Source organism: Anopheles coluzzii, chromosome 2 (assembly GCF_943734685.1).
Source record: "Anopheles coluzzii chromosome 2, AcolN3, whole genome shotgun sequence".
Taxonomy (NCBI): Eukaryota; Metazoa; Arthropoda; class Insecta; order Diptera; family Culicidae; genus Anopheles; species Anopheles coluzzii.
The window spans coordinates 67322925-67348779 of record NC_064670.1 but is presented as its reverse complement, the minus strand read 5'-3'; the positions used below and the strand labels follow the sequence as shown (position 1 = coordinate 67348779).

The 25855-nt window shown below is 44.2% G+C and overlaps 2 protein-coding genes and 1 long non-coding RNA gene across 3 annotated transcripts; 2 read left to right on the top strand and 1 right to left on the bottom strand.

Annotated features, from left to right (window-relative positions):
• Positions 1–5794: 5794 nt before the first annotated feature.
• On the bottom strand, positions 5795–10529 carry LOC120961186 (uncharacterized protein K02A2.6-like). The gene is made up of 5 exons (XM_049611030.1): positions 10205–10529; positions 10023–10126; positions 9102–9926; positions 8984–9052; positions 5795–8809 (listed from the first exon to the last, which is right to left on the bottom strand). The coding sequence occupies exons 1-5, from the start codon at positions 10527–10529 to the stop codon at positions 5870–5872; spliced, it is 4263 nt and encodes a 1420-aa protein (XP_049466987.1). The 3' UTR covers positions 5795–5869.
• Positions 10530–10737: 208 nt separating this feature from the next.
• Positions 10738–21052, top strand: LOC125906691 (uncharacterized). The gene is made up of 2 exons (XR_007452061.1): positions 10738–12991; positions 13052–21052. It is a non-coding gene; the product is annotated as an uncharacterized LOC125906691 (long non-coding RNA).
• A 2169-nt stretch (positions 21053–23221) lies between these two features.
• On the top strand, positions 23222–25266 carry LOC120949650 (uncharacterized). The gene has a single exon (XM_049606537.1). The coding sequence runs from the start codon at positions 24334–24336 to the stop codon at positions 25261–25263; it is 930 nt and encodes a 309-aa protein (XP_049462494.1). The 5' UTR covers positions 23222–24333; the 3' UTR covers positions 25264–25266.
• The last annotated feature ends 589 nt before the right edge of the window (positions 25267–25855 follow it).

Here is a 25855-nt window from a genome sequence, read left to right as displayed (position 1 = left end):
CCTCAAAGAACCTGTCGCGACGGACGAAGCTGGGACTATATAGTACCTATATAGTTCCAGTACTCACATACGCCTCTGAGACATAGACACTGTCCAAATCTGACGAAACCCTCTTAGTCGCCTTCGAGAGGAAGATGCTCAGAAGGATACTTGGCCCCGTATGTGTGGAAGGACAATGGAGGAGCCGCTATAATGACGAGCTATACGAGATGTACGGCGACCTCACTGTCGTACAGCGTATAAAGCTCGCCAAGCTCCGGTGGGCTGGCCATGTTGTACTCAGGGAAACGGACGACCCAGCCCGTAAAGTCTTTTTAGGCCGTCCACAAGGTTTTAGGCCCCCAAACAGACAGAGGAGGCGTGGTAGGCCCAAATTAAGGTGGCAAGATGGCGTGGAGGCGTCCGCCATTAAGGCCGGTGTAGCATATCTGCTAAACAAAACTTATTGTAAACCACACTATCAACTATAGACTCATTGTAACACACTTCGGAAAGCCAAATCACACTATTGCAACACATTGATTATATTACATCAGCAAATCAATACACACCATAGCAACATACCCAGACCATACCGTCCATAGAACAAACCATCGAGACACATTTATCGAAAACAACCGAAACGCGCAACATAAGCAATTCAAGCGTTACTGCAGCAAAGTGGACAAACAGAGAACGCATAGCAACTTTTTGCTAAAAGCGCAGTGTAGGCAAAGATCGACGAACGCACCCGTTCTTTAGCTAGAACAGTTTATACTTTCCAGAACCTTCGTTAAAACACTAATAGCGCAGCATAGGTACATAATGACAGACACCTCACTCCGATACAAAGTATAAATTGCACCTCATATCAATAACCTTTAATTAGGACAAAAACACATTCCAAAACCAAATGTACGAAACCCATTGAGTATAAATAAAACCAATTCCGACCGTGGCAAGTCAGATTCGTTCGGACTGCCAAGATAGGACGTTACGCTTCCTAATACTTTGCCTTCCAACTTATTTCAAGAGTTTAGTTATGTCCCCCTACCCAAGGTAAGGCTTCTAAACTCCAACGTTTCCTGTAAGGGAAACCCCTTCTGGGTTTCTATGATCGCCTGGACCAGCTGTGTCACACTCAATTCATAAGAGGGCCGCAAGTACAGATTTTAGTGATTCGTGGGCCGCAAAGTTGAGAATAAAAAATATACCTCAATATTCATATAATATACTGTTTAAAACCATTATTGTTAAACAAATTGACTTTTTGTAGGGGAAGGTAGGTAAAGACGGACACGTTAAGGGAAATGGTAAAAATCTAGGGATATATAAGTGCAACGATCTTGAAAATGTGCATATATTATCTTACACTCATGTTTTATCAGAAAATGTGTTGAAACTTTTAAGTTTCCATCGATTTTTGCGTATTTTTCATGAATGAAAAACATGGTTTTTTTCGTGCGGTTTTGAAATGTTCGGGTAAGACGGACACCTGATATGGGAAAGATGGACACCATGAAGGGTAAGATGGACACCTGTAGAAAACGTTGGAAAGTGAAGAGTTTTACAGTATTTTATCAAATTCTATCGCTTTCCACGTCCTGGTACGTTTATAAACCAATTTTTGGCTTATTGCAACGACGATTCATTCAGCTGTGGTTTTAGAAATTGTAAGCACCGCTTCTAATATATCGTAGAATGCAGAATCTAAAGCATTATTGAAATATCGCGCACTTACAGCTGACGTTGCTCCAGCTTACAGAACAACAGTCTAGAACTGCCTTTGAGGAAATAACTACGCGAAAAGACCACGACCCCAGTAATTTTTGAGGGACTTGTTAATAGTTTAATCCATTTTCCACCATGTCAAAATACAACATTTGTTGTTTGTAATCCCATAGAATTTCTCATCTATTCCTGAACAATGTCATATCAATGCATCATCTTTTTATTGTTTAAAGTTGTCCAAGTCGTGACAAGATATTGGATTTCGTGAAGCGCCTCATCAGCGTCGAGCGTGTAATAGCATAACGAATGGCTACTATTTTGACCGGTGATTCATTTCTCGATTATTTAAATACTTTATCTAGTTACTGATTGATTTATAGCACCGGAATAGCCTTATTTAAGGTATTTGAAGAAATATATTCATCACCAATTGATATAAGAAGTAAAAAAATCAATAAATTTGGTGTCCATCTATCCCTACAACAAGGTGTCCGTCTTTCCCGCTTTGGTGTCAGAATGTTTAAACCACAAGAAAACAATATTTCGTATTGCTTTTACCCTCGTTCTTTCGCCAGTTTTTTCATTAATGATCACGACAACCCATTCATGAAATAAAACTTCCGGAAATATAAACAATACAAGTTGTAGAGCTTAAGCTCCGTTGTAGTCAAATTAGATCCACAAGGATTCTCATGATTGAAAGTTTATTTTGTTCGCTGATTTAACCAATTTTGCATATATATATTGCCAAAAATGTTCTCAAATGTGTTGTTCAACTTTAAGCTAGGATGCTGCATTGTTGATTTTTTCGAAAATTACCATTTTGATGCATTTATAGTGTCCATCTTACCCGCAGTGTCCGTCTTTACCTACCTTCCCCTACTCTTCGCTTCAAATCTGGAATAGTTTCTTATTTACAAATTTGCTATGTTTTTGTTATTGTGCATTTTTTTATTTAAAAAAATGTTTAATGTACTTTTAAAGTCACATGCGTTGTTTTCATCCTTATTATTAAAATAGGAAATTTCTCATTATCGCGTTCTAACACGGTAGTTCTGTTAGAAAATATCGCTCAACCACACTTTTTCACTGAGCTATCTTTTTCGCGGGGCGAATCTTTTTCAAGCCATCCGAGCTATCCATCGCTGGATGAATAACAAAAATATTTGCCTGCAATTTTTTGACAGATCAAGAGAAAAATTGTTATAAAACGCGTTTAAACATTATTTTTGCTAAGTTCCAAGTTCCAAGAACTCGTATCTTACAAATAATTTTGTTAAATTACGATAATTTTATCTGACAAATATTCGTGGTGTGTGATCCCATAAAGATTGGAAAATTTTGTTTTGCACTTGAAGGGAGATGATTCGCGAATTGAGGTATGAACTGTGTGAGCTAATCTATTAATAAGCTATGTATCGCACGACTTCGGCATTTCAATTATTTTAATTCTTCATCTAAATACTTTAGGCTTAAGCGTAATCATATCAGTGTCGATTATCTAATTCAAACGGAAAAGTATCAAACAAAACCGCGCTACACGAACTGAAACAAAATCGGTATTATACAAGCTTGTTAGAGACTTCTTTCGTTGACTCGAGACATTGCTGCCAAATTGATCTCAAATGGCTTTGTTAGTTGAAACAAACTGCATCGCGGAACGCAGGAAGTATCGTACCAATTTATAATTATTTATACGTGTGGCGTATCATTGTTCTTAAAATATTTTTGGCAATGTCATGCAAAGTAGCGTTTTTGATACTTTTCCCATTTTTGTGTGCATTTTGTTATTTCCATCCTTTTTAAGTAAATAATTACAAAAAATCCCTTTTGAATGTAATTACATATTTTTAAACCAAACGTATTGCATGTTAACTACTAAATGTTAAACCGTAAAACAAAACGATTTCCGTAGCTTTAACCTGACGGAAAGCTGTTGGACAAAAAACGGTCTACGTTTGAGCCAGGTAATGCAAATGACTTTCGTTCAGTACCATATATCAAACCAGAGACAAATTGAGTGCTCTAACACGGATCATAATAGAAAATGAGCATTTTTGATACTTTTTCTCAAGCGATTGAGTCACATAATCGGCACTATCATTTTGGTTTAGATTTTTGGGGAGGTTCAAAAGTACATTAATTCGTCTTGCAAAATGTGGGGTAAGTTCATTACATAATTCATTTTGAGTTCATTCTGTTATCCTTATCTATGCCTATGAATTCATTTCCTATCCTATCTCTAAATTTAGTTCGAATTTCGAATTCGAACTAATTCGAACTAATAAATTCAAATTACAATCTCTAACAATTTTTAAGGTTTGGAGTGATTTTAGCAATTCTCAAAATATTCTCGCGGGCCGCATTCAGCATTGACGAGGGCCGCATGCGGCCCGCGGGCCGCCAGTTTGACATACATGGCCTGGACGATCAAGTGTTGAAAAGTCCACTTCGAACAAAGTGTCCACCTTCCACCTTCGGCTCATGTCAGTAAAAACTGACCTACCGCGACGTTGATCGATGTACAGTATGTACCGTATGTACGCTCATCACATTACATGGCGACGGTAACTATCTTCGAACTTACTACACCGCGGATGAGGCGCGCTAAATCTGGTGACATCTTCCCTGAACCAAGCAGGCTGAACATGCGCACCACCAAACGGGCTCCAGCGCGGTGTGAAGAGGGAGGAACAGCCGCGCCAGTCTACCAACCACGGTGTGTGTGTATGTAAGTATGTGAGAACACATGTGTGAAACCAAATAACTTACTGCAAAAAGAAGAGGAACAAAGAGTGTGAAGCAGCTAGGCTGCCGCAACCAAATCAAGAGAGTGAATTCTCATTTCAATCCGAAAAACTGGAAGAGAGTGATGACATGCGAGAGAGAATAAAACTAGAAACACGAGAGAGGGCAAAATTCAAAAAATAAGTCCAAAATTGTCTGCCTTTGGGTACCAGTTTGGGTACTGAGATAGGGCCCCATCTCAGGTCCATAGTTTTACCCATTCATCGCGTTTTGGACGTCTGGGTAGGAGAAGGAGAAAGGGAAGGAGATGATGTAAGTGAATTAAAGTTGATGAGGAGAGGGGAGGGACACATTCACCAGTCACCGCCAATATCGAGAATTTGACATTAGCCGGTGGTGTTAGGTTAATCGGCGTTCCGTGTGGACCACGGATGCTTAATGGAAATGCTCTGTATATTTCCGTACAGTATCTCATTGCGGCGGAACCTTACAAATGTTATTGCGCGGTCGAATCAGGAATCGCGCATCGGATCGATGGAAGAAGGGAGTACGAACGAGGGGGGAGAAGAGGAAGCACAGAGAAAAACGCTACACATTCACTCATACATTCTTACAGCAGCAGGCAATTCACGAGAACATGAAATCGGGAGAGTATATTTTAACGCTCGCGAATGAGTGCAAGCAGGTGCGGTATAGAAGATAGAGCAAGACAGCCCAGTTTTTGTTCAAGCTAGGTCCAAAATGTTTCCTTGGGTAGAACTCATACAAATGGAATTCTAGAGAGAAGTGGAGTACAAGGGAGGAATCAGCTTTTAGCTCTCTCTCAAAAAATAAGTCCAAAATTGTCAGCCTTTGAGTACCAGTTTGGGTACTGAGATGGGGCCCCATCTCAGGTCCATAGTTTTACCCATTCATCGCGTTTTGGACGTTTGGGCAAAGGCCTTCGGCTTTGCTAGCTGGGGATACGACAGGCAAGCAGTACAAATGCTGCTACGTCCCAAGTAGCAGAGCCGAAGTTGTTCAGATATTATTCTGTGTGCCAAAGCGAGATGCCCTGTCTTCTCTCTCAAGATTTTGGACAGCAAACCGCCGCACGTGTAGAGGTGTGTGCGTGTGACGAAAAATGATGGATGAAAAATGCGAGGAGCGGGGTCTGAAGTCTTTCGTTGGTCACACACACATGCATCTACCAGCGGATTGCGCTACACCGTGTCTACCCATCTTTCTCGATGCACCATGATTTTTTTCTGCTATCGCACTCATCCGGGTGTTAGGCATCCCAGTCTGTTAGGCGAAAGAACTCCATTGAAGCCAAAGCCTCTATAAACTATTTTTTACGTACGCCGTGTGATAAGTGGCCGAATAAGTGTTTACGACACAACGTAAATTAGATAAACTACAATAAATAAACTTAATTTATTCCCGCCTTGTAATGACACCACACCACATTCGTTGCTAGCTGTATCCCGACTGCCGCTCGCATCCCGATCGTGTAACGAGTAACAATCGGGATCGCGGATCGGGACGAATCTCTCGCTAGGACACTCGTGCCCATCAACCGACGAGAGAAAACATCTCGCAGAGAGGGCGCGTGAGTACCCTGCTCGTACGCACCCAACATCTCCCCTCTTTTAAAAACGCCTGTACGGGTCGATCCTACTGGGCGGTCTTCTATGCCTAGAAGAGCGACGTGGTTCTCGGGTTGGAGCTTGTACCGGAATTGGGGAATTCGTTGGATGCAGCGGTTCCGCGTTTGAGGCCGTACGCGGATCGATGACTGCTGACGTTTGCGGGTGTGATGCACCGATTCGCTCATGTGTGTAGATGTAGTATGCTGTAGCGATGCTGATGATGGTTCGGCTGTTGATGTCGTCGGTTGCGGAGTAAGGTGGTAGGAATCCAAAAGAATATCTAGCGGTAAACCGTCAGACTCCGATGATTCACGATGACGATGATGATGACGTTCACGGCGCTCGCGCAGCTGGTTCACGTGGCTTCTTATGGTCTTTCTATCGACTGTCCTGACGGTGTACATTACGTTTCCAATGCGGCTAACAATGGTCCCAGCTGTCCAACTCCAACCGTTGCGAGAGTAACACTTAACATATACCAGGTCGGACGGGCGAAATTCCCTGCGTTTAGCTGCTACTGGACTGTCTGTTAACCCTCCTGCGAGTGGTGGACGTAATAGGTCTAAGGTTGTACGCATTGGACTGCCAAACATTATCTCCGCTGGTGATTTTAGCCCTTCTAACACGGAGCTCGGAGTACTTCGGTAGGACAGTAGGAATGCATCCAGCGCCTCTTGCATCGTTCTCCCATCGGCTGATATTTTCTTAACGGTCCGCTTGAAAGTATCAACGAACCTTTCAGCCTGCCCGTTCGACTGCGGATGATAGGGTGCCGTCGTTATGTGCTCGATGCCGTTCTGGAAGCAAAAAAACTTAAAATCTTCGCTCGTAAACTGCGTACCGTTATGAGATACTAGAGTGGTTGGAACACCGTACCGGGCGAATATTCCGCGTAAGATGCCGATGGTTGCTGCGGATGTAGTGCTGCTCGTTCGAAATACTTCAGGCCATTTCGTGAACGAATCTACTACGATGAGGTAGAAATCTCCATCTAGTGGACCAGCATAGTCCACATGAATGCGCTGCCATGGAACGGGGCTTGAGTGAGGGGGTGATCGTGCAACTGCTTGGCACGCGTTACATGTTTTGACCCATTCCGTGATGTCAGCGTCCAATGATGGCCAATAAAGGTAGCTTCTGGCCAATGCTTTCATCCGTTGTATGCCAGGATGACCGTGGTGTATTTGTTGCAGACATTGCTGTTGTAGAACTCGAGGAATCACCACCCTCTCCCAGAACAAAATACAACCATCAACGGTTGATAAAGCATCCTTACGTGCGAAGAAACGAGAAAATTCCCCTGTGTAGGTTGCATTACTGGGCCATCCTTCACGTATGTAATGCACGAGCTTTTGCAGTAGGGGGTCTTTCCGTGTTTCTCTGATAAGGTCTGCGAAATGAAGTGGAGTGTTATGAAGCGCACTTACCACCATTGCTTTGATGTCTGTTTCTATGCATGCGATCACGGTGTCTTCTTCAAGTTTGGCTTGTGTGTTGATCACGCGCGAAAGCAAGTCAGCGTTTTCGAAGTCATCGGTGCGTACATACTCTATGCTGAAATCATACGCTAGAAGAGTGAGTGCAAAACGCTGCAAACGGTTTGCAGTGACGGTCGGGATACCATTCTTCGAGCCGAAAATATGAAGAAGAGGTCGATGGTCCGTTTGAAGAACAAAACGCCTGCCGAAGATCATTTTATGAAACTTTTTAACAGCGAAGATGATAGCCAAGCCTTCGCGATCGATTTGGCTGTAATGACGCTCTGCTTCACTGAGGGCGCGGGAAGCATGTTGAATTACGCGCATTGCACCTCCAGGATACACGTGGCTAATCGTTGCGCCAAGGCCGATGGACGAAGCATCTGCAGAAACGATTATCTTCTGCCGTGGATTATAGTGCGTTAGAAGTAGGTCGGACGATAGGAGAGACTTGAACGTTGCGAACGACTTTTTGCATTCTGGCGTCCAGCAGAATGAATTATTTGCCTTAAGCAAATTGTCTAACGGATATCGCAGCTTCCTCATATTCGGGATGAACTTCCCGTTATAGTTAATTGCTCCCAGAAATGATCTCATACCGGATATGTCTTTCGGTTCAGGGAGCTTCTTTATAAGCTCGATTTTTGACGGATCTGGTCGTAACCCGTGGCTATCGATCACGTGTCCAAGGTACGTGATTTTCTGCTGTTTAAAAGCACATTTATCGGCTCGTATCGTAAATCCATATTCTTGAAGCCTGTGTAATACTTCTGCCAAATTTGTGTCATGCTCGTGTTCGCTACTTCCTCCTACGATGATATCGTCAAGATATCCTGATACGCCCTTAAGCCCTGCGAGCATTGTATCCTTAAGTTGCTGGAATGCAGCAGGAGCAACTTTGATGCCGGGCGGTAGGTGGTTGTAGTGGTACAAGCCTCTATGCGTATTTATGGTAAGTAGCAGTCTGTATTGAGGATCGATTTCGACTTGGAGAAAGGCGTCCGTTAAGTCGATTTTGCTGAACATGGTGCAGTTGGATAGCCTTGAAAATATGTCCTCTGGGAGTGGTAACGGGTAATCATGTGGTCTTAGCGCTTCGTTCAACCCAGTGGAATGATCGCCACATAGCCGAATTTTCCCGTTTGCCTTCTTAACCACTACTACCGGTGCTGCCCATTCAGAAAACTTTACAGGTGTTATTATGCCCAACTTTTCTAGCCTAACTATTCTAGCCCAACTTTTCTAGCTCTAGATTTACAGGCTCTTGCATAGCGTATGCAACGGGTCTTTTTGGACGAAAGACTGGACGGCAGTTGTCTTTCAGCGTCAAGGTAACCCCTGCCTTTTTACATAGGCCTATTCCTTGAAAGACTGTTGGGGACCGTTCTTGCCATTGCTTCGGCGTGGTAGACGTACCTGTAACGTGGCAGCAAAAACTGTCCATCGGAACCGAACATAGAGCAAACGCGTCGATAACATCAGCACCTAAAAGTAACAAACGCGATTTCGAGACGCGAATCACGGTTTGCTTTGCCTGTCCATTCACTTCGACAGTGCACGGAAACTCTCCTTCCAGGGATAGGTTAGCACCTGAGGCGGTTCTAGCGATTACGGATGGTGCTGCTAACTGGGGACTGCCAATGAGCTTCCACGTTGTGTGATCTATCACAGTAATGTCGGAAGCCGTGTCCAACTGCATACGAACCGGTGTACCATTCATCGTAAGTGACACGAATCTGCGCCGTTGCTGTACACTCTGGACGTTCACCATCCTTAATTGTGTTTTACGCTGCTTCCAGGGGCGTTTGCTGGGCTTACGGGATCTTATGGTGTTGCAATAGCCTTCTTTGTGGCCCGTCCGGGAACAAGTTGTGCATCGGTGTTGCTTGTACGGGCAATCGCGGCTCCAATGCAGCCCTCCGCACGACCAACACGGGGTAGTAGGATTGTCGCGCTTGGGTTGGAACTGACGTGGTGCGCGATGCATTTTTGTGTTTACTGCTAGAACACGTTCTGGTACCGGTGCCTCGATCATTGCGCTATCCTTTTTCAGGTTGATTAACCGATGGCACTCTGAAGAAAGCTGTTGCAAGGTCACGCAGGCCTTATCCTCAATGCGGGCTAGCAGTCGCGTCCTGATGTCTGCGTCGATCTCGTCTTTCAACCCGCACATGTACAGCAAACACTTGAACTCTTCCTCGTTCAACTTCTTCAGCTCGAACTCGACACACGCCTTGTTAATTCGACACGCATAGCTGAGATGATCCTCGGTCCGCGTCTTCATGATCTGCAAGCATTTGAACCGCTTGCTCAGCAGCGATTCTTGGGTGTCGAACAGGCATGTAAGGTTTTCCACAGTCTGCTCGAGTGAAAAATCCGGCGGGCGGCTCGGCATGATGAAGCTTAAGTAGCGATCGTGCTCGGATGGTCAAAATTTGCGCAGCAACAATCGCACTTTGGCTGCGTCGTCGATCCTTGCCGCGTCCTTCTGGAACAGGTCGAGATAGCGTGAAAACCAGCTTTTGAAGGTTATACCAGTCTCCTTGTTGTATTGAAACTCTGAAATGTGGTGAGACAGAGTATCAATTATTTGTTCAGGCTGCAAGGTGGTGGGTGGGGCGCATTGGCTCGGCATGCGCGCGTGAAGAAAATCTTTAAGCAGCTGCTGCTGCTGTGCCATTTGCTGTTGAAGCAAATTCATCATTTGCAGCATCGTTGCACTATCCGCACTGCTAATGATGGCTGGTGACGCGTTGATTAGCGATGGTGTCGACGTAGGCTGCGATGGCGTCGACGTAGGCTGCGATGGCGGCTGGATTATCATCGGCGGTACTACTGATGCTCCTTCTCGATGCGCGAAATTTGGCATAGACACGCCTGGTACGCTGGCACGATTTTGCGATAATCGGCGCGGGTCAACGTCCGCAAAAACATCCATCTGGTTTGCGTCGGCTTGCTCCATGCTACGACGCTTGCGACACGGTGGTCCTATGTTTGATACACTTGCACACGTTAAACTGAACACACGTTAAAGTAAATTGTCCTCGTCGCCACTTTTACGTACGCCGTGTGATATATGGCCGAATAAGTGTTTACGACACAACGTATATTAGATAAACTACAATAAATAAACTTAATTTATTTCCGCCTTGTAATGACACCACACCACATTCGTTGCTAGTTGTATCCCGACTGCCGCTCGCATCCCGATCGTGTAACGAGTAACAACCCAACAGTCAAAAGCCGAAGATTTTATATTGACCTTTCCCCAACAGTCAAAAGCCGAAGATTTTATATTGACCTTTCACTTTTTCTATCTGTCTCTCGCTCTAATTTGAGCGATTTTCCCATGATGAGTGTCCCCGAGCCTCCTCGTGTGGTTGTTGTTGTTGGAAGTTGAAACCGAAACCCCTTCGTGCGCTGCCAAAATCAGCGAAGAACGAAATCGAGTGGCTCAAGCAAAAAAACGAAAAAAAAATGACGAACGAGTGTGCTGTGACAATAACACACACACGCACAAGGCGACACCCGAAATCTGGTGCGATACCGGCTTTCAGTGGAGCAAGTACACACATGCACACATTTGGCCACACCACGGTGATACAACACACAGCCACGCACTTGGCGATACACGCTGTGTGGTGCGGTGCGGCGGACGTTCAGAATTCAGTGGTGCAAATACACACATGCATACACTTGGCGATACACGCTCTGCTGTGCGGTGAGGTTTGTGTTCTGTGTCCAGTGGTGCAAATACACACACACACGCACTTGGCTACACACGCAGTACGGCGCGGTTGGCTTGGCAGAAGCGCATACACACATTCACGCAGTAGGCTTTACTTTCAGTCCAGTGAGGTTGGTGCTCGTGTGGTGTTTCAGCGCTTGGCGGATAAACCCCGTAAAAATGGAATTTTGTTTAATTTGAGGTAAGTAAAAGTGATTAAAATTATCAACCTACATCCCCCCTTCTTATTAATATCATTTTTCTTCCATTTCATGTGTGTTTCACGGCGAACGGAGACAACAAAACCTGTGGCAGTGTTGTGGTGTTGGAGATGGTGGCCCGTACAGTGCAGCGAGAAGAACCAGGAGCAACAGCGATGAGGAGCAGAAAGTGCTGTGCTGAATTTGTTTTTTTTTCACTGTGCGAGTGTAAAAACTGTTTTTTTTTAAATTATGTGCGTTGATTTAGAATTAAGTGCAGTGATAATTGTGCAAGTGTTGTGTTTTTTTGTATTCTATGTTGGTTCGATTTTCAATAAATCGAATTACGATAGTATAATGGTGTGCACTGTATCATTTCGGAAAGAAATCCTGGCAAAAAAGGGGGAGGGGACTAATTAAACGAAGGTTCGTGCAGACCCCCGTTCGGGTTTTGCTTCGGCTTCGGGTTTGCTTCGGCTTCGGGACCCGACGGATCACTTGAATAATTTCGCCAACTCAAGTTCTTTTTCAAGCGCGTATTCAAGCGATCTCTGAGTGCTGGTGCCCGGTGGGTCGTTTTTTCTATCTGTCTCTCGCTCTAATTTGAGTGATTTTCCCTTCGTGAGTATCCACGAGCTCCCTCGTGTGGTTGTTGTTGTTGGAAGTTGAAACCGAACCCCCTTCGTGCGCTGCCAAAATCAGCGAAGAACGAAATCGAGTGGCTCAAGCGAAAAAACGAAAAAAATGATGAACGAGTGTGCTGTGACAATAACACACACGCACAAGGCGACACCCGAAATCTGGTGCGATACCGGCTTTCAGTGGAGCAAGTACACACATGCACACATTTGGCCACACCAGCGCTCTGTTCTAGTGCAGGTAGTTTTCTGCAGTCCACGGTGATACTACACACAGCCACGCACTTGGCGATACACGCTGTGTGGTGGACGTTCAGAATTCAGTGGTGCAAATACACACATGCATACACTTGGCGACACACGCTCTGCTGTGCGGTGAGATTTGTGTGCTGTGTCCAGTGGTGCAAATACACACACACGCACTTGGCTACACACGCAGTACCCAAGTAGCAGAGCCGAAGTTGTTGAGAGGTTTTTCTGTGTGCCAAATCGAGAGGCCCTGTCTTCTCTCTCTAGATTTTGGACGGCAAACCGCCGCCCGTGTAGAAGTGTGTGCGTGTGACGAAAAATTATGGATGAAATACGGGGCAAGTGGGGTCTGAAGTCTTTCGTTCGTCACACACACATGCATTTACCAGCGGATATCGCTGGACCGAGTCTACCCATCTCTCTCGATTCACCATGATTTTTCTGCTATCGCGCTCATTCGGGTGTTAGGCATCCTCAGTCTGTTCAGAACTTTCCCTGTGGAAGGATGTGTTGGAGTGAGGTGCGATTTCTTGTGCGACGTACTTTGCTCATTTACGTTTTGTGCCTTCTTCCTCAGTTATGGAATGATTTATCCTAGCAAATTGTTGAGGTAAGTTTCTTGCTATGTGCTTGTGCAGGTACATTCAACTAACCTTTGGCGTCTAAAAAGTTACAGGTGTGTGCGCTATTTATTAACGACTGCATGCTGGCCTCGTCAACAATCTTCGAAGTGAGCGACGGAATGAAAACGTTTTCCAGTTTTAAAATATTAAGGTAAGTTTTGATCTAATCCTCTGCGCTAAACTCTCCATAGTAATACATACTACTTACATTCATTATTGCTTCATTCAGCCCCCGGTGAGGACGTCATTTTTTAACAGAAGCCGGTTCAACACGCGCAGCTCCTGTTCATGACGTCATCATAAAACTGAAGCCAGCATAACACGCGCAGCACGGATGGTACCCCGAACGCAGTAGGAGGAAGGAAGAACGAGAGGAGAAAGAACGGTAAATTTGGAAGGGGGAAAGCGCTCTGCCGTCTACACAGCGGGAGTATGCCAAAACACTTGTGGGAAGGGAGAGGGATATTATTCAATAAACAGCATGCATGTGTGTGTAAAGCAAATGTGAACAGCCTCATCATTTCTATAAGCAATCCGAAAAAGGGGGTGGAGCAAACACATTGGTATGCGTGAGCGGCTGAAGAAACCAGAACGTTTAGATGTGTGCGTGACGGATGGTTCGGGCGCCTGTGGCGAAGCTCTCGACAAGACTGCAAACGAGAGCTTTGTGGAGAGCTTTGTAGGGAGCTCAGATTACACAGGCCGCCGTCGGTTTTTGCGTCCTTGGGTACGGCGCGGTTGGCTTGGCAGAAGCGCATACACACATTCACGCAGTAGGCTTTACTTTCAGTCCAGTGAGGTTGGTGCTTGTGTGGTGTTTCAGCTCTTGGTGGTCAGCGGATAAACCCCGTAAAAATGGAGATCATTCTAATTTAAGGTAAGTAAAAGTGATTAAAATTATCAACCAACATCCCCCCTTCTAATTAATATCATTTTTCTTCCATTTCATGTGTGTTTCACGGCGAACGGAGACAACAAAACCTGTGGCAGTGTCGTGGTGTTGGAGATGGTGGCCCGTACAGTGCAGCGAGAAGAACTAGGCGCGACAGCGATGTGGAGCAGAAAGTGCTGTGCTGATTTTAATTTTTCTTTGTGCGAGTGTAAAAAGTGTTTTTTAAATTATGTGCGTTAATTTAGAATTAAGTGCAGTGATTATTGTGCATGTGTTGTGTGTGTGTTTTTTTTTTTGTATTCTATGTTGGTTCGATATCCAATAAATCGAATCATGTTGATATAATGGTCCGCACTGTATCATTTTGGAAAGAAATCCTGGCAAAAAAGGGGGAGGGGGCTATTTTAACGAAGGGTCGTACCGAACCCCGTTCGGGTTTTGCTTCGGCTTCGGGTTTGCTTCGGCTTCGGGACCCGACGGATCGGTTGAATAATTTCGCCAACTCAGCTTCAAAGCCAGCTTCAATCTCAGCGGATCTCTGAGTGCTGGTGACCGGTGGGAATGTGTGCGAACAGACAGCGTCCACGGGCCCCACCGGTCACCAGCACTCAGAGATCCGCTGAGATTGAAGCTGGCTTTGAAGCTGAGTTGGCGAAATTATTCAACCGATCCGTCGGGTCCCGAAGCCGAAGCAAACCCGAAGCCGAAGCAAAACCCGAACGGGGTTCGGTACGACCCTTCGTTAAAATAGCCCCCTCCCCCTTTTTTGCCAGGATTTCTTTCCAAAATGATACAGTGCGGACCATTATATCAACATGATTCGATTTATTGGATATCGAACCAACATAGAATACAAAAAAAACACACACACAACACATGCACAATAATCACTGCACTTAATTCTAAATTAATGCACATAATAAAAAAAAAACACTTTTTACACTCGCACAAAGAACAATTAAAATCAGCACAGCACTTTCTGCTCCACATCGCTGCCGCGCCTAGTTCTTCTCGCTGCACTGTACGGGCCACCATCTCCAACACCACGACACTGCCACAGGTTTTGTTTTCTCCGTTCGCCGTGAAACACACATGAAATGGAAGAAAAATGATATGAATTAGAAGGGGGGATGTTGGTTGATAATTTTAATCACTTTTACTTACCTTAAATTAGAATGATCTCCATTTTTACGGGGTTTATCCGCTGACCACCAAGAGCTGAAACACCACACAAGCACCAACCTCACTGGACTGAAAGTAAAGCCTACTGCGTGAATGTGTGTATGCGCTTCTGCCAAGCCAACCGCGCCGTACTGCGTGTGTAGCCAAGTGCGTGTGTGTGTGTATTTGCACCACTGGACACAGCACACAAATCTCATGGCACAGCAGAGCGTGTGTCGCCAAGTGTATGCATGTGTGTATTTACACCACTGAATTCTGAACGTCCACCACACAGCGTGTATCGCCAAGTGCGTGGTTGTGTGTAGTATCACCGTGGACTGCAGAAAACTACCTGCACTAGAACAGAGCGCTGGTGTGGCCAAATGTGTGCATGTGTGTACTTGCTCCACTGAAAGCCGGTATCGCACCAGATTTCGGGTGTCGCCTTGTGCGTGTGTGTGTTATTGTCACAGCACACTCGTTCATCATTTTTTTTTTCGTTTTTTCGCTTGAGCCACTCGATTTCGTTCTTCGCTGATTTTGGCAGCGCACGAGGGGGTTTCGGCTTCAACTTCCAACAACAACAACCACACGAGGAGGCTCGGGGACACTCATCAGGGGAAAATCACTCAAATTAGAGCGAGAGACAGATAGAAAAAGTGAAAGGTCAATATAAAATCTTCGGCTTTTGACTGTTGGGTCGCTAGGACACTCGTGCCCATCAACCGACGAGAGAAAACATCTCGCAGAGAGGGCGCGTGAGTACCATGCACGTACGCACCCAACACTATTAAAACAACAATCCCAGTCTGTCCAGAACTTTCGTTATGGAAGGATGTGCGGGAGTGATGTACGATTTCTTGTGTCCCCTACTTTCCTTGTTTATGTTTTGCGCAGTGTTGCTTCTTCTTCCATTGTGGAATGATTTATCCTAGCTAACTTGTTGAGGTAAGTTTCTTGATCTCATATGTGCTTCTTTGTACTAATTCAACTAATGCTTATCGGCTTCTAAGTTACATGTGCATGCGCCATTCATCAACGCCTACCTGCTGGCATCATCAACAATCTTCAAAGTGGGTGACGCAAAGAATTTTTTTTCAGTTTTAAAATATTAAGGTAAGTGTTCCTCTCATCATATACGCAAAACTTTCCAAAGAAATACGTACTACATACATTAATTATTTATTCATTTTTATTGACAGCGTTCAGCACAACTTAGCCACAAAATAACGCACTGGATTATGCTAAGAACCTGTGGAAACGCGCGCAGCCCCCGGGAGCGGTAGGAAAAAGGAAGAACGAGAGGAGAAAACTAAAGCCAGCGCGCAGCTCTGATAGCATCCCGGACGCGGTAAGAAGAAAAAAGATCGAGAGGATCAATTGATCAATTAATGATCAATTGTACAGTTGGTTGCTTTCCAATGACAAGGTATACTGAGCCGAATTTCATATTGACCAATCGATATTTCGCATTGTTTTGAACTGATTTATATTGAGCTTCAAAATTGTGCAGAATATTATAATTTTTTCATCCAACCTAATAAGCTCTCAAAAATCATGCAAACAATCAACCGAGAAAATATTTACACCACCGTATAGCTGAGAAACGTGAATTTTTTCGTGGGGTTAGTTGAAAAAAACTTTCTTTTTGTCACTGAAATATTCAATTTCAAAAAAGTAACAACTTTTGGGGCAAAAGAGCCATCTCTATTTGGGGCAAGTGTGCCACCATCTTTCATAGGCGCGAGCTGTCAAAAATGTAAACATTGTTGTAGCGTTCAGTGGTATGGTCCGCTTTTACGAGCGGATTCTACTCCGGAAAAACAGACCAGCAACAACCCATATTGCGATACAGTTTGTGATGAAAAGGGGTTCATTGGTGACTCAAAGACATGTAGGAATACATACACTAGTGGTACAAACGTAATTATTTCCAACTATGTAAGAAATACGGTTATTTTAACCAGGTGGCCGTCTTGCCCCATACGAGTGGCACTCTTGCCCCATAGCCCAAAAAATAACGTCTTTTTGGACCCTTTTTAAAACGCTTCAAAAACTATGTTGTTTGCACTTTTTTCAAGCGAAATTCATTTATAAGTGAGGAAATAGATGTAAAATGGTTATGAGATTGAAATCGGCTTTTGAATAACACGTTTTAGTGAGTTATAACTTGAAATGCTTAAGGTGGCACACTTGCCCCAAATTCCGCTACAGCAAATGTAAACATGTGTGCCTCATCATTTCTATGAGCGTTTCTACATACACCGAGACTGCAGCTGAGAGATGGCTGTGAGAGAATTGACAACCGATTTCTCACGCTGGTGCGTGTAGAAGCTCTGAAAAGCGCCGAGATGAGACTTTTAAAATGATGTTGAAAAAATCCATTTTAATCGCTGAAATGAAGTCAAAAAAGTTTCTTTTACTTTTTAATAATATTTCTACGATTATAAGACCGCAAAAATGCACTGTATAATTGATCGATTGCTATAAACTGCCAATTCAATTTTTTCTCAGCTCCATCGTTCTTTGCATGCCGAGGAGAATTCTCTCACCGAAAATGCTGCCAGTCGCTGTCAAAGCATGCTGTCAGTTATTTTCTCAGCTGCATTCTCGGTATATGTAGAAACGCTCTATAAGCAATCCGAAAAGGGGGTGGAGCAAACACATTTGTATGCGTGAGGTGCAGAAGAAATCAGAGCGTTATAGTATGTGTGAACGCGATCGTTCGGGTGGAAGGTGTCTATGTGTGCGTGAAACCACATTTCCACTTCTTCTGCAAGTGGATTCGTAAGTGGGTAAACAAGTGTACGAGTGGATCCCATACAAAACTTTCCCTTTTTGCGGACTGGGAACTGCCACCCCTTCTCACTTGATACGGACGTCACACGAAGCGTAAACTTTGTCGTAAACTGGATTTCAGCTATACAACCATATAATCTTTTGACAGGAAGTTTACGCCTCATACAAATCCTGTCCCGCGAGTTGCGCTGCGCTGGACTGACACCCTCTCCCGCTCGTTTTTTTCGCAGCGCGCTGTGCGCTTCCCTTCTCCCGGACTTGATGCACCCGAATCAAAACAAAAACTTGAACACAGCAAACTTGGTTTATATTTTATCACTTTTATTACAAATAAAAGCACATTTTAATTCATAGCTTCACACAATCTTGCTTCAAACTGTTAAGGTATCAATTCAAGTATCGAACTATCCATACGTAAACACAACAACTATGTGTAAACGCGGCCTCATGAACTTTGTATATATACACTCTGATTTCAATAAAACTGTGTAGTCGCATGCTAGCTGTTTTCGGTGTCACTTCATTTGATCACATATCACAACAGGTTATGGGCCCAGTCACCATGGAAAAAGTTATTCTTGGAATTCCGCGGTATAGCGGTGAAGGAAACTTCGACAATTGGTGTTTCCGTGTAAAAATGGTGATGGATGCAGAAAGTGTGTTACATACACTGACTGATGATGTTCCTGAAGACGAAAAGAAAAAGGAATTATTCGATGTTGGGGATCGAAAAGCAAAATGTCTGTTAGTGGGGTTTCTAGCTGATCAATGCTTAGAAACAGTGCGTGATGCAAACACTGCGAAGCAAATGTGGACGTGTTTAAATGAAGTGTATGCAAAGAAATCTGTGGTTAATCAGACAATTTTGCGAAAACAGCTTGGGCGACTCAGGATGCATGAAGGAAACTCCATGCGCGCGCATCTTCATGAATTTGAAGATTTGGTACGGCAGCTCCGAACAGCAGGTGCGAATTTGATAGAAGCGGATATCGTTTCGCAACTCTTTCTCAGCTTGCCGGACTCGTATGATCCATTGATCACAGCCTTGGAAAATCTTCCTGAAAAAGATTTAAGCGTTGTAATATCCTGGAGATTTGACCCCTGATAAGACCATAGTGCCCAATATGCCGGATCAGAATATGACCATCACCGTGACAACTGTGCGATAATCTGAATGTCAAAATAAAGATCATTCGTTTACGGATCGTTGTACTGACAACACCTTCAGCCTTCGGTTTATTCTTCTGCCTTGCGTATTTATGCCTTTGTGACACGTTCAACGTTTAATTCAAATCGATAAAACTCGAGGTTTTACAGCGTTGGTTTTTTGAAGCAACGTTTGTTGGTCGAAGAATGTAAAAGAAGTGAACGTCTTGTGAATAGTGACAGTGGGCCTTCGGCGGCGTTCGTCGAACGAAAGGAACAAAAACGATTTTCTGGTAAGTGTCACAAGTGCGGTAAAATAGGCCATATGAAAAAGGACTGTAGGGTCTCGAATGCGCGAGGAAATGAACGAAAAAGTGACGTGAAAAATGATGCGTGTTTCATGATTGGGACAATCAGTGATAGTGAGATAACCACATGGATTGTGGATTCGGGTGCTTCGGAGCACATTACGAACAATAAAGAAATTTTCACCGATCTCAACAAAATGGAATTTCCCATGAATATTGCAGTGGCAAAAGAAGGTGCGTGCATTACAGCTACTCACCGGGGAAACATTTCGCGCTTAAAAAATGTGCACAGTAAAATTTCTGGTGCAATTAATTTAGAAAATGTATTATACATTCCGGAAGCAAGAGGAAACATGTTATCAATGCGAAAAATGGAAAACGCAGGTTTTAAGGTCGTTTTCATGAAAGGGGAAATAAAAGTGTTCAGAAACTCCGAATTAGTTTTGGCCGGTGAAAGTTGTGGAAATCTCTATAAAGTAGAGTTATATCAAGAAAAATCGAATCGTGCTTTGTTCAGTGGTAAAATTCCGGAAGAATACGATTTGTGGCATCGTCGGTACGGACACCTCAGTTCGAAAAATTTGCAAGTGCTCATGAAAAATAATATGGTGTTGGGGCTACCGATCATTGCTAAAAGAAGACAAAGTGTGTGAAGCGTGTATCACAGCAAAACAAACTTTTTCTATACGGAGTGGACAACAATCGTCAAGAATCCTGGAACTCGTGCACTCGGACGTGTGTGGTCCGATGCAGAACAATGGGGTTAACGGTGAACGATATTTTGTTTCGTTCATCGACGATTGCAGCAAATTCACTGTGGTGTACCTGATGAGAACAAAAGCGGAGGTTTACCAGAAATTCCGTGAGTATGAGGCCATGGTGTGTGCAAAGTTTGGTGAGCGCGTTTCCAAACTTCGATGCGACAACGGTGGCGAATACAAAAGTCGTGAATTTCAATTGTATTGCAAACAAAGAGGCATACAAATGGAATGGACAAACCCGTACACGCCTGAACAAAACGGTACAAGTGAGAGGATGAATAGGACTCTCGTGGAAAAAGCGCGCTCTATGTTGGAAGACAAAAGCCTTGACAAAAAGTTGTGGGGTGTGGCAGTTCAAACTGCAGCTTATTTAGCAAATCGAAGCCCTGCTGCTGTAAGGATATTGACATGTACCAATTCATTCAAATGTACTCACCTTGGCTGCAAAACATCGCACAACTGTCAAAATGTCACAAATACGTATTGTCACAAAGAGCACATGTTTAAGGTAGAAGAAGACAGGAACGCGTCACTCTCAGTTCCCATTCCCCGGTACCATCCCCGGTACCATTATGCATGCGATTTTGGTCTCATCGGGCTCTATCTGGGCGCCCATTAAAATAATCCCTTAGAAGCTCCTATCGGGCTGAAAGCGAGAAACGTCGTGGCGGCGCGATACATGTTGCATGCATGTGTACTACATTTTATGACCCCTCTCGCTTTCTTTCGGATTGCAATGAGTTCAGACACACTTACGAATCCGTTGTTCAAATTTCTTTTATTTCTTATTTTCTTTTTATGCACCCGCGGGAGAGTGCGAAACGACAAAGAAAAGAAAACACACACACACCTGCTCCTCCCCATGGTGTTTTTCGCAATGTGATCGTAGGAGAACGCGAACGCAAAAACACACACACAAAACCAGGCACGCACGCAGGCAAGCACACAAACACACACCCCACTCCTCTCCCCTCGTGTTTTCGCAAGGTGATTCCGTAGGAGATCGCGATACAGCAAAAAACACACACACAACCACGCACGCACACATACACACACATACACAGACACCTACCCCTCCCCCTCTCTTGGTGTTTTTCGCAAGGTGATCCCGTAGGATCTCGTTAACGCGAAGCCGCAAAACACACACAGCCACGCAGGCATGCACACACATACACACACACAGACGCGCGCGCGCACGCACGCACGAACGCACGAGGGAGCGTAAATGAAGAGGTTTTATACGTTGCCAGCCTCCCCCTCCTCGTTCTCCGACAAGGCTGATGTGTGCACGTTTGTGCGTGTACCTTTGCCGTCCCTCCTCTCCTTCCTCATCCGTTGACCGTTCGTTGTAAGCTGGAGGATGAGTTCAGCGCTGTTGAAGAAATGAAAGTTAAGAATAAGATTACTCACTCTTTTTTCGTATGCTTTGTGTGTTATCATAACTTACCTTATTGCAAACAAAATTCGGAATGAAGCTCCTCGTTTAGAATATTCCGCATTCGATCACATCCTCGGCGATGCTCGACGCCATCAGTGGATGAAAGCAGGAAAAGAAATAAAGAAAAGCATCAGTCACCTTCAGCATCATCTTACTATCACACTTTTACATCTGTTGATGATTCTTACCTTTTCAAATTCACCAAAACAAACAGCGATGGAACCAAATCCAGAACACCAAAATCACACACGATTTCTGGAGCAAACCGACACATCCTCCCCCTCCAATTGTTTGCCACAGACTGACGTGTGTGTGAGCAGCAATGTTCTTGATGCGGTGAGTAACGGTAAAGCACACACAAGAAGAAGCGAGACGGCTATACGAGTAGCGAATTACGCCGCCGCACAGACAGACATTTTCATACTCTGACGAACTTTTACGAAAGATATGTAAAAACTTAATGTAGTGCAATTAAATTCAGTGCAATATCATTAGCAGAACATAACATTTTGATATTTGTTTGTAAAGTCAGATCCTAGGAGCTACTACTTTTTTGAACAATAAGTGTAGAAACAAAAATTTTGTCTGAGTCCAGAACAGCAACAGGGAAGATGTCGTACCCTGAGTGTGGAGATGTGTGTGTGTATGTGGTGAACTTTGCCGCGACAAGCGTGCTTTAGGATACATCGCGTGTAGGAGGGGGTAAAATCGTTTGGCTCATTGAAAATACAGGCAAAGTTGGCGCGAAGAAAACGCAACACTGCGGATTGTATGGAAAATGTTGCGCGTTCAATCCGATTGCCATGCGATTGTCCTGGGGGATGCGATTGTCCTGGGGGATTATCCATGCGATTTCGGTCTCATCGGGTTCTATCTGGGCGCCCATTAAAATAATCCCCAAACCCATTTAACTTCGTTTAACATATTTTCATTTATTTTTCACACACACACCCTCCCCTCTGGTATTTTTTGAAGATTTTTTTCTTCTTGAAAAACCAAACAAAAAAAAAAACAATCGCTCACAAGACCCGCGGGAGAGTGCAAAACGGCAAAGAAAAAAAAACACACACAAATCTCCTCATCCCCATGGTGTTTTTCGCAAGGTGATCCCGTAGGAGAACGCGAACGCAAAAACACACACACACAGCCACGCACGCACCCAGGCAAGCACACACTCACACCCAACCCCTTAGACCCTCGTGTGTTTTCGTAAAGTGATTCCGTAGGAGATCACGAAACAGCAAAAACCACACACACAATCACGCACGCATGCAAGCACACACACACACACACACACACACACACACATACACACACACACACCTACCCCTCCCCCTCTCTTGGTGTTTTTCGCAAGGTGATCCCGTAGGATCTCGTTATGCGAGGCGGCAAAAACACACACAGCCACGCACGCAGGCATGAACACACATACACACACATAGACGCGCGAGCGCACGCACGAACGCACGAGGGAGCGTAAATGAAGATGCTCTATACGTTGCCGGACTCCCCCTCCCATGTTCTCATTCTGCGACAAGGCTGATGTGTGCACGTTTGTGCGTGTATCTTTGCCGTCCCTCCTCTCCTTCCTCATCCGTTGACCGTTCGTTGTAAGCTGGAGGATGAGTTCAGCGCTGTTGAAGAAATAAAAGTTAAGAATAAGATTACTCACTCTTTTTTCGTATGCTTTGTGTGTTATCATAACTTACCTTATTGCAAACAAAATTCGGAATGAAGCTCCTCGTTTAGAATATTCCGCATTCGATCACATCCTCGGCGATGCTCGACGCCATCAGTGGATGAAAGCAGGAAAAGAAATAAAGAAAAGCATCAGTCACCATCAGCATCATCTTACTCTCACACTTTTACATCTGTTGATGATTCTTACCTTTTCAAATTCACCAAAACAAACAGCGATGGAACCAAATCCAGAACACCAAAATCACACACGATTTCTGGAGCAAACCGACACATCCTCCCCCTACAATTGTTTGCCACAGACTGACGTGTGTGTGAGCAGCAATGTTCTTGATGCGGTGAGCAACGGTAAAGCACACACAAGAAGAAGCGAGACGGCTATACGAGTAGCGAATTACGCCGCCGCACAGACAGCGCGCGTCATAATTTTATGCGCGAAAATCTTAAAATTTAAGTTATTCATGACAAATTGTATCGACGTTTTTATACTCTGGCGAACTTTTACGAAAGATGTGTAAAAACTTAATGTAGTGCAATTAAATTTAGTGCAATATCATTAGCAGAACATAACATTTTGATATTTGTTTGTAAATTCAGATCTTAGGAGCTACTACTTTTTTGAACAATAAGTGTAGAAACACAAATTTTGTCTGAGTCCAGAACAGCAACAGGGAAGATGTCGTACCCTGAGTGTAGAGATGTGTGTGTGTGTGTGTGTGTGTGTGTGTGTGTGTGTGTGTGTGTGTGTGTGTGTGTGTGTGTGTGTGTGTGTGTGTGTGTGTGTGTGTGTGTGTGTGTGTGTGTGTGTGTGTGTGTGTGTGTGTGTGTGTGTATGTGGTGAACGTTGCCGCGACAAGCGTGCTGTAGGATACAATGCGTGTAGGAGGGGGTAAAATCGCTTGGCTCATTGAAAATACAGGCAAAGTTGGCGCGAAGAAAACGCAACACTGCGGATTGTATGGAAAATGTTGCGCGTTCAATCCGATTGCCATGCGATTGTCCTGGGGGTTGCCACGCCGTGAGCAGCAGACCAATAAAGTGCGCGTCTTAAAACATGGTGTCAGAAGTTAATCATAACTAAAAGGGAACCTGATATAAATACATATAAAGTGCTCATCGTAAAAATATGGCGTCCGATCCAAGATTACCGCAGCCGCTTGATTGTGCTAACTTAACAAAAGAATGGCCTCGGTGGAAACAATCGTTCGCTATTTACTTGCGTGCTAGTGGCAAAATAACAGAAAAGGAAGAGAACAAAGTTGCCACATTTCTATGGACAATTGGACCACGAGGTGTGGAAATTTTCAACACTCTGTACCCCGACGCTGCAAATGCTGCAAATCTCTTCGGCGAAAATGAAAATGAGGTCGAGGACGAAGGTGTTGCCGACGCGGCTGAAGAAGAGGGAGAAGCGATGTCTCTTAAAAACGTAATTGAAGCATTTGATGAATACTGCTTGCCAAAAAGAAATACTACAATGGAAGCGTTCAAGTTCCATAAAATTGCACAAAAAGAAAAGCAAACGTTCGCGGAATTTGAAACTGAACTACGAACGCAAGCCCAGTTTTGTGAATTTCAGTGTTTGAAATGCAACACTCCATACACTGATCGTATGCAGCGCGACCGAATAATTTTTGGCATCAACGATAAATCTCTCCAGCACAAATTACTGGATCGACACGACGCCACGCTCAACAAAGTCATAGAAACATGCAAACTATTTGAGGTGACTTCGGATAACAAGCAAGTGTTGGAGGAAAAGTTGAGCCTGCATGAGGTTAAAAAGGAAGAACGACAATCGGAGGAGGAGCGGCAAGTAGCAGCAGTTAATCAGAATTCGTGCTACAAATGTGGGGGAAAATTCAGCGAGAAACATCGAGGAAGCTGCCTAGCAGTGAATGCGACGTGCTACAGATGTGGTGGTGTCGGCCATTTTAGCAAGTGCTGCCGTCGCAAGAACAATGGAAATAGCTTCAGCAACCAGCGGCAACAGGAGAAACAGAATGTAGCATATCTGCTATACAGAACTTATTATAATACACACTATCAGCTATAGACACATTGTAACACACTTCGGAAAGCCAAATCACACTATTGCAACACATTCATTATATTACATCAGCAAATCAATCCACACCATAGCAACATACCTAGACCATACCATCCATAGAAAAAACCATTGAGACATTTATCGAAAACAACCGAAACGCGCAACATAAGCAATTCAAGCGTTACTGCAGCAAAGTGGACAAACAGAGAACGCATAGCAACTTATTGCTAAAAGCGCAGCGTAGGCAATGATCGACGAACGCACTCGTTATTTGGCTAGAACAGTTGAAACTTTCCAGAACCTTTGTAAAAACACTGAAAGCGCAGCATAAGCATAAATTGACAGACACCTCACTCCGATAGAATGAATAAATTGCACCTCATATCAATAACCTTTAATTAGGACAAAAACACATTCCAAAACCAATATTTCGAAACCCATTGAGTATAAATAAAACCAATTCCGACCGTGGCAAGTCAGATTCGTTCGGACTGCCAAGATAGGACGTTACGCTTCCTAAAAACTTCGTGTACCAACTTATTTCAAGAGTTTAGTTATGTCCCCCTACCCAAGGTAAGGCTTCTAAACTCCAACATTT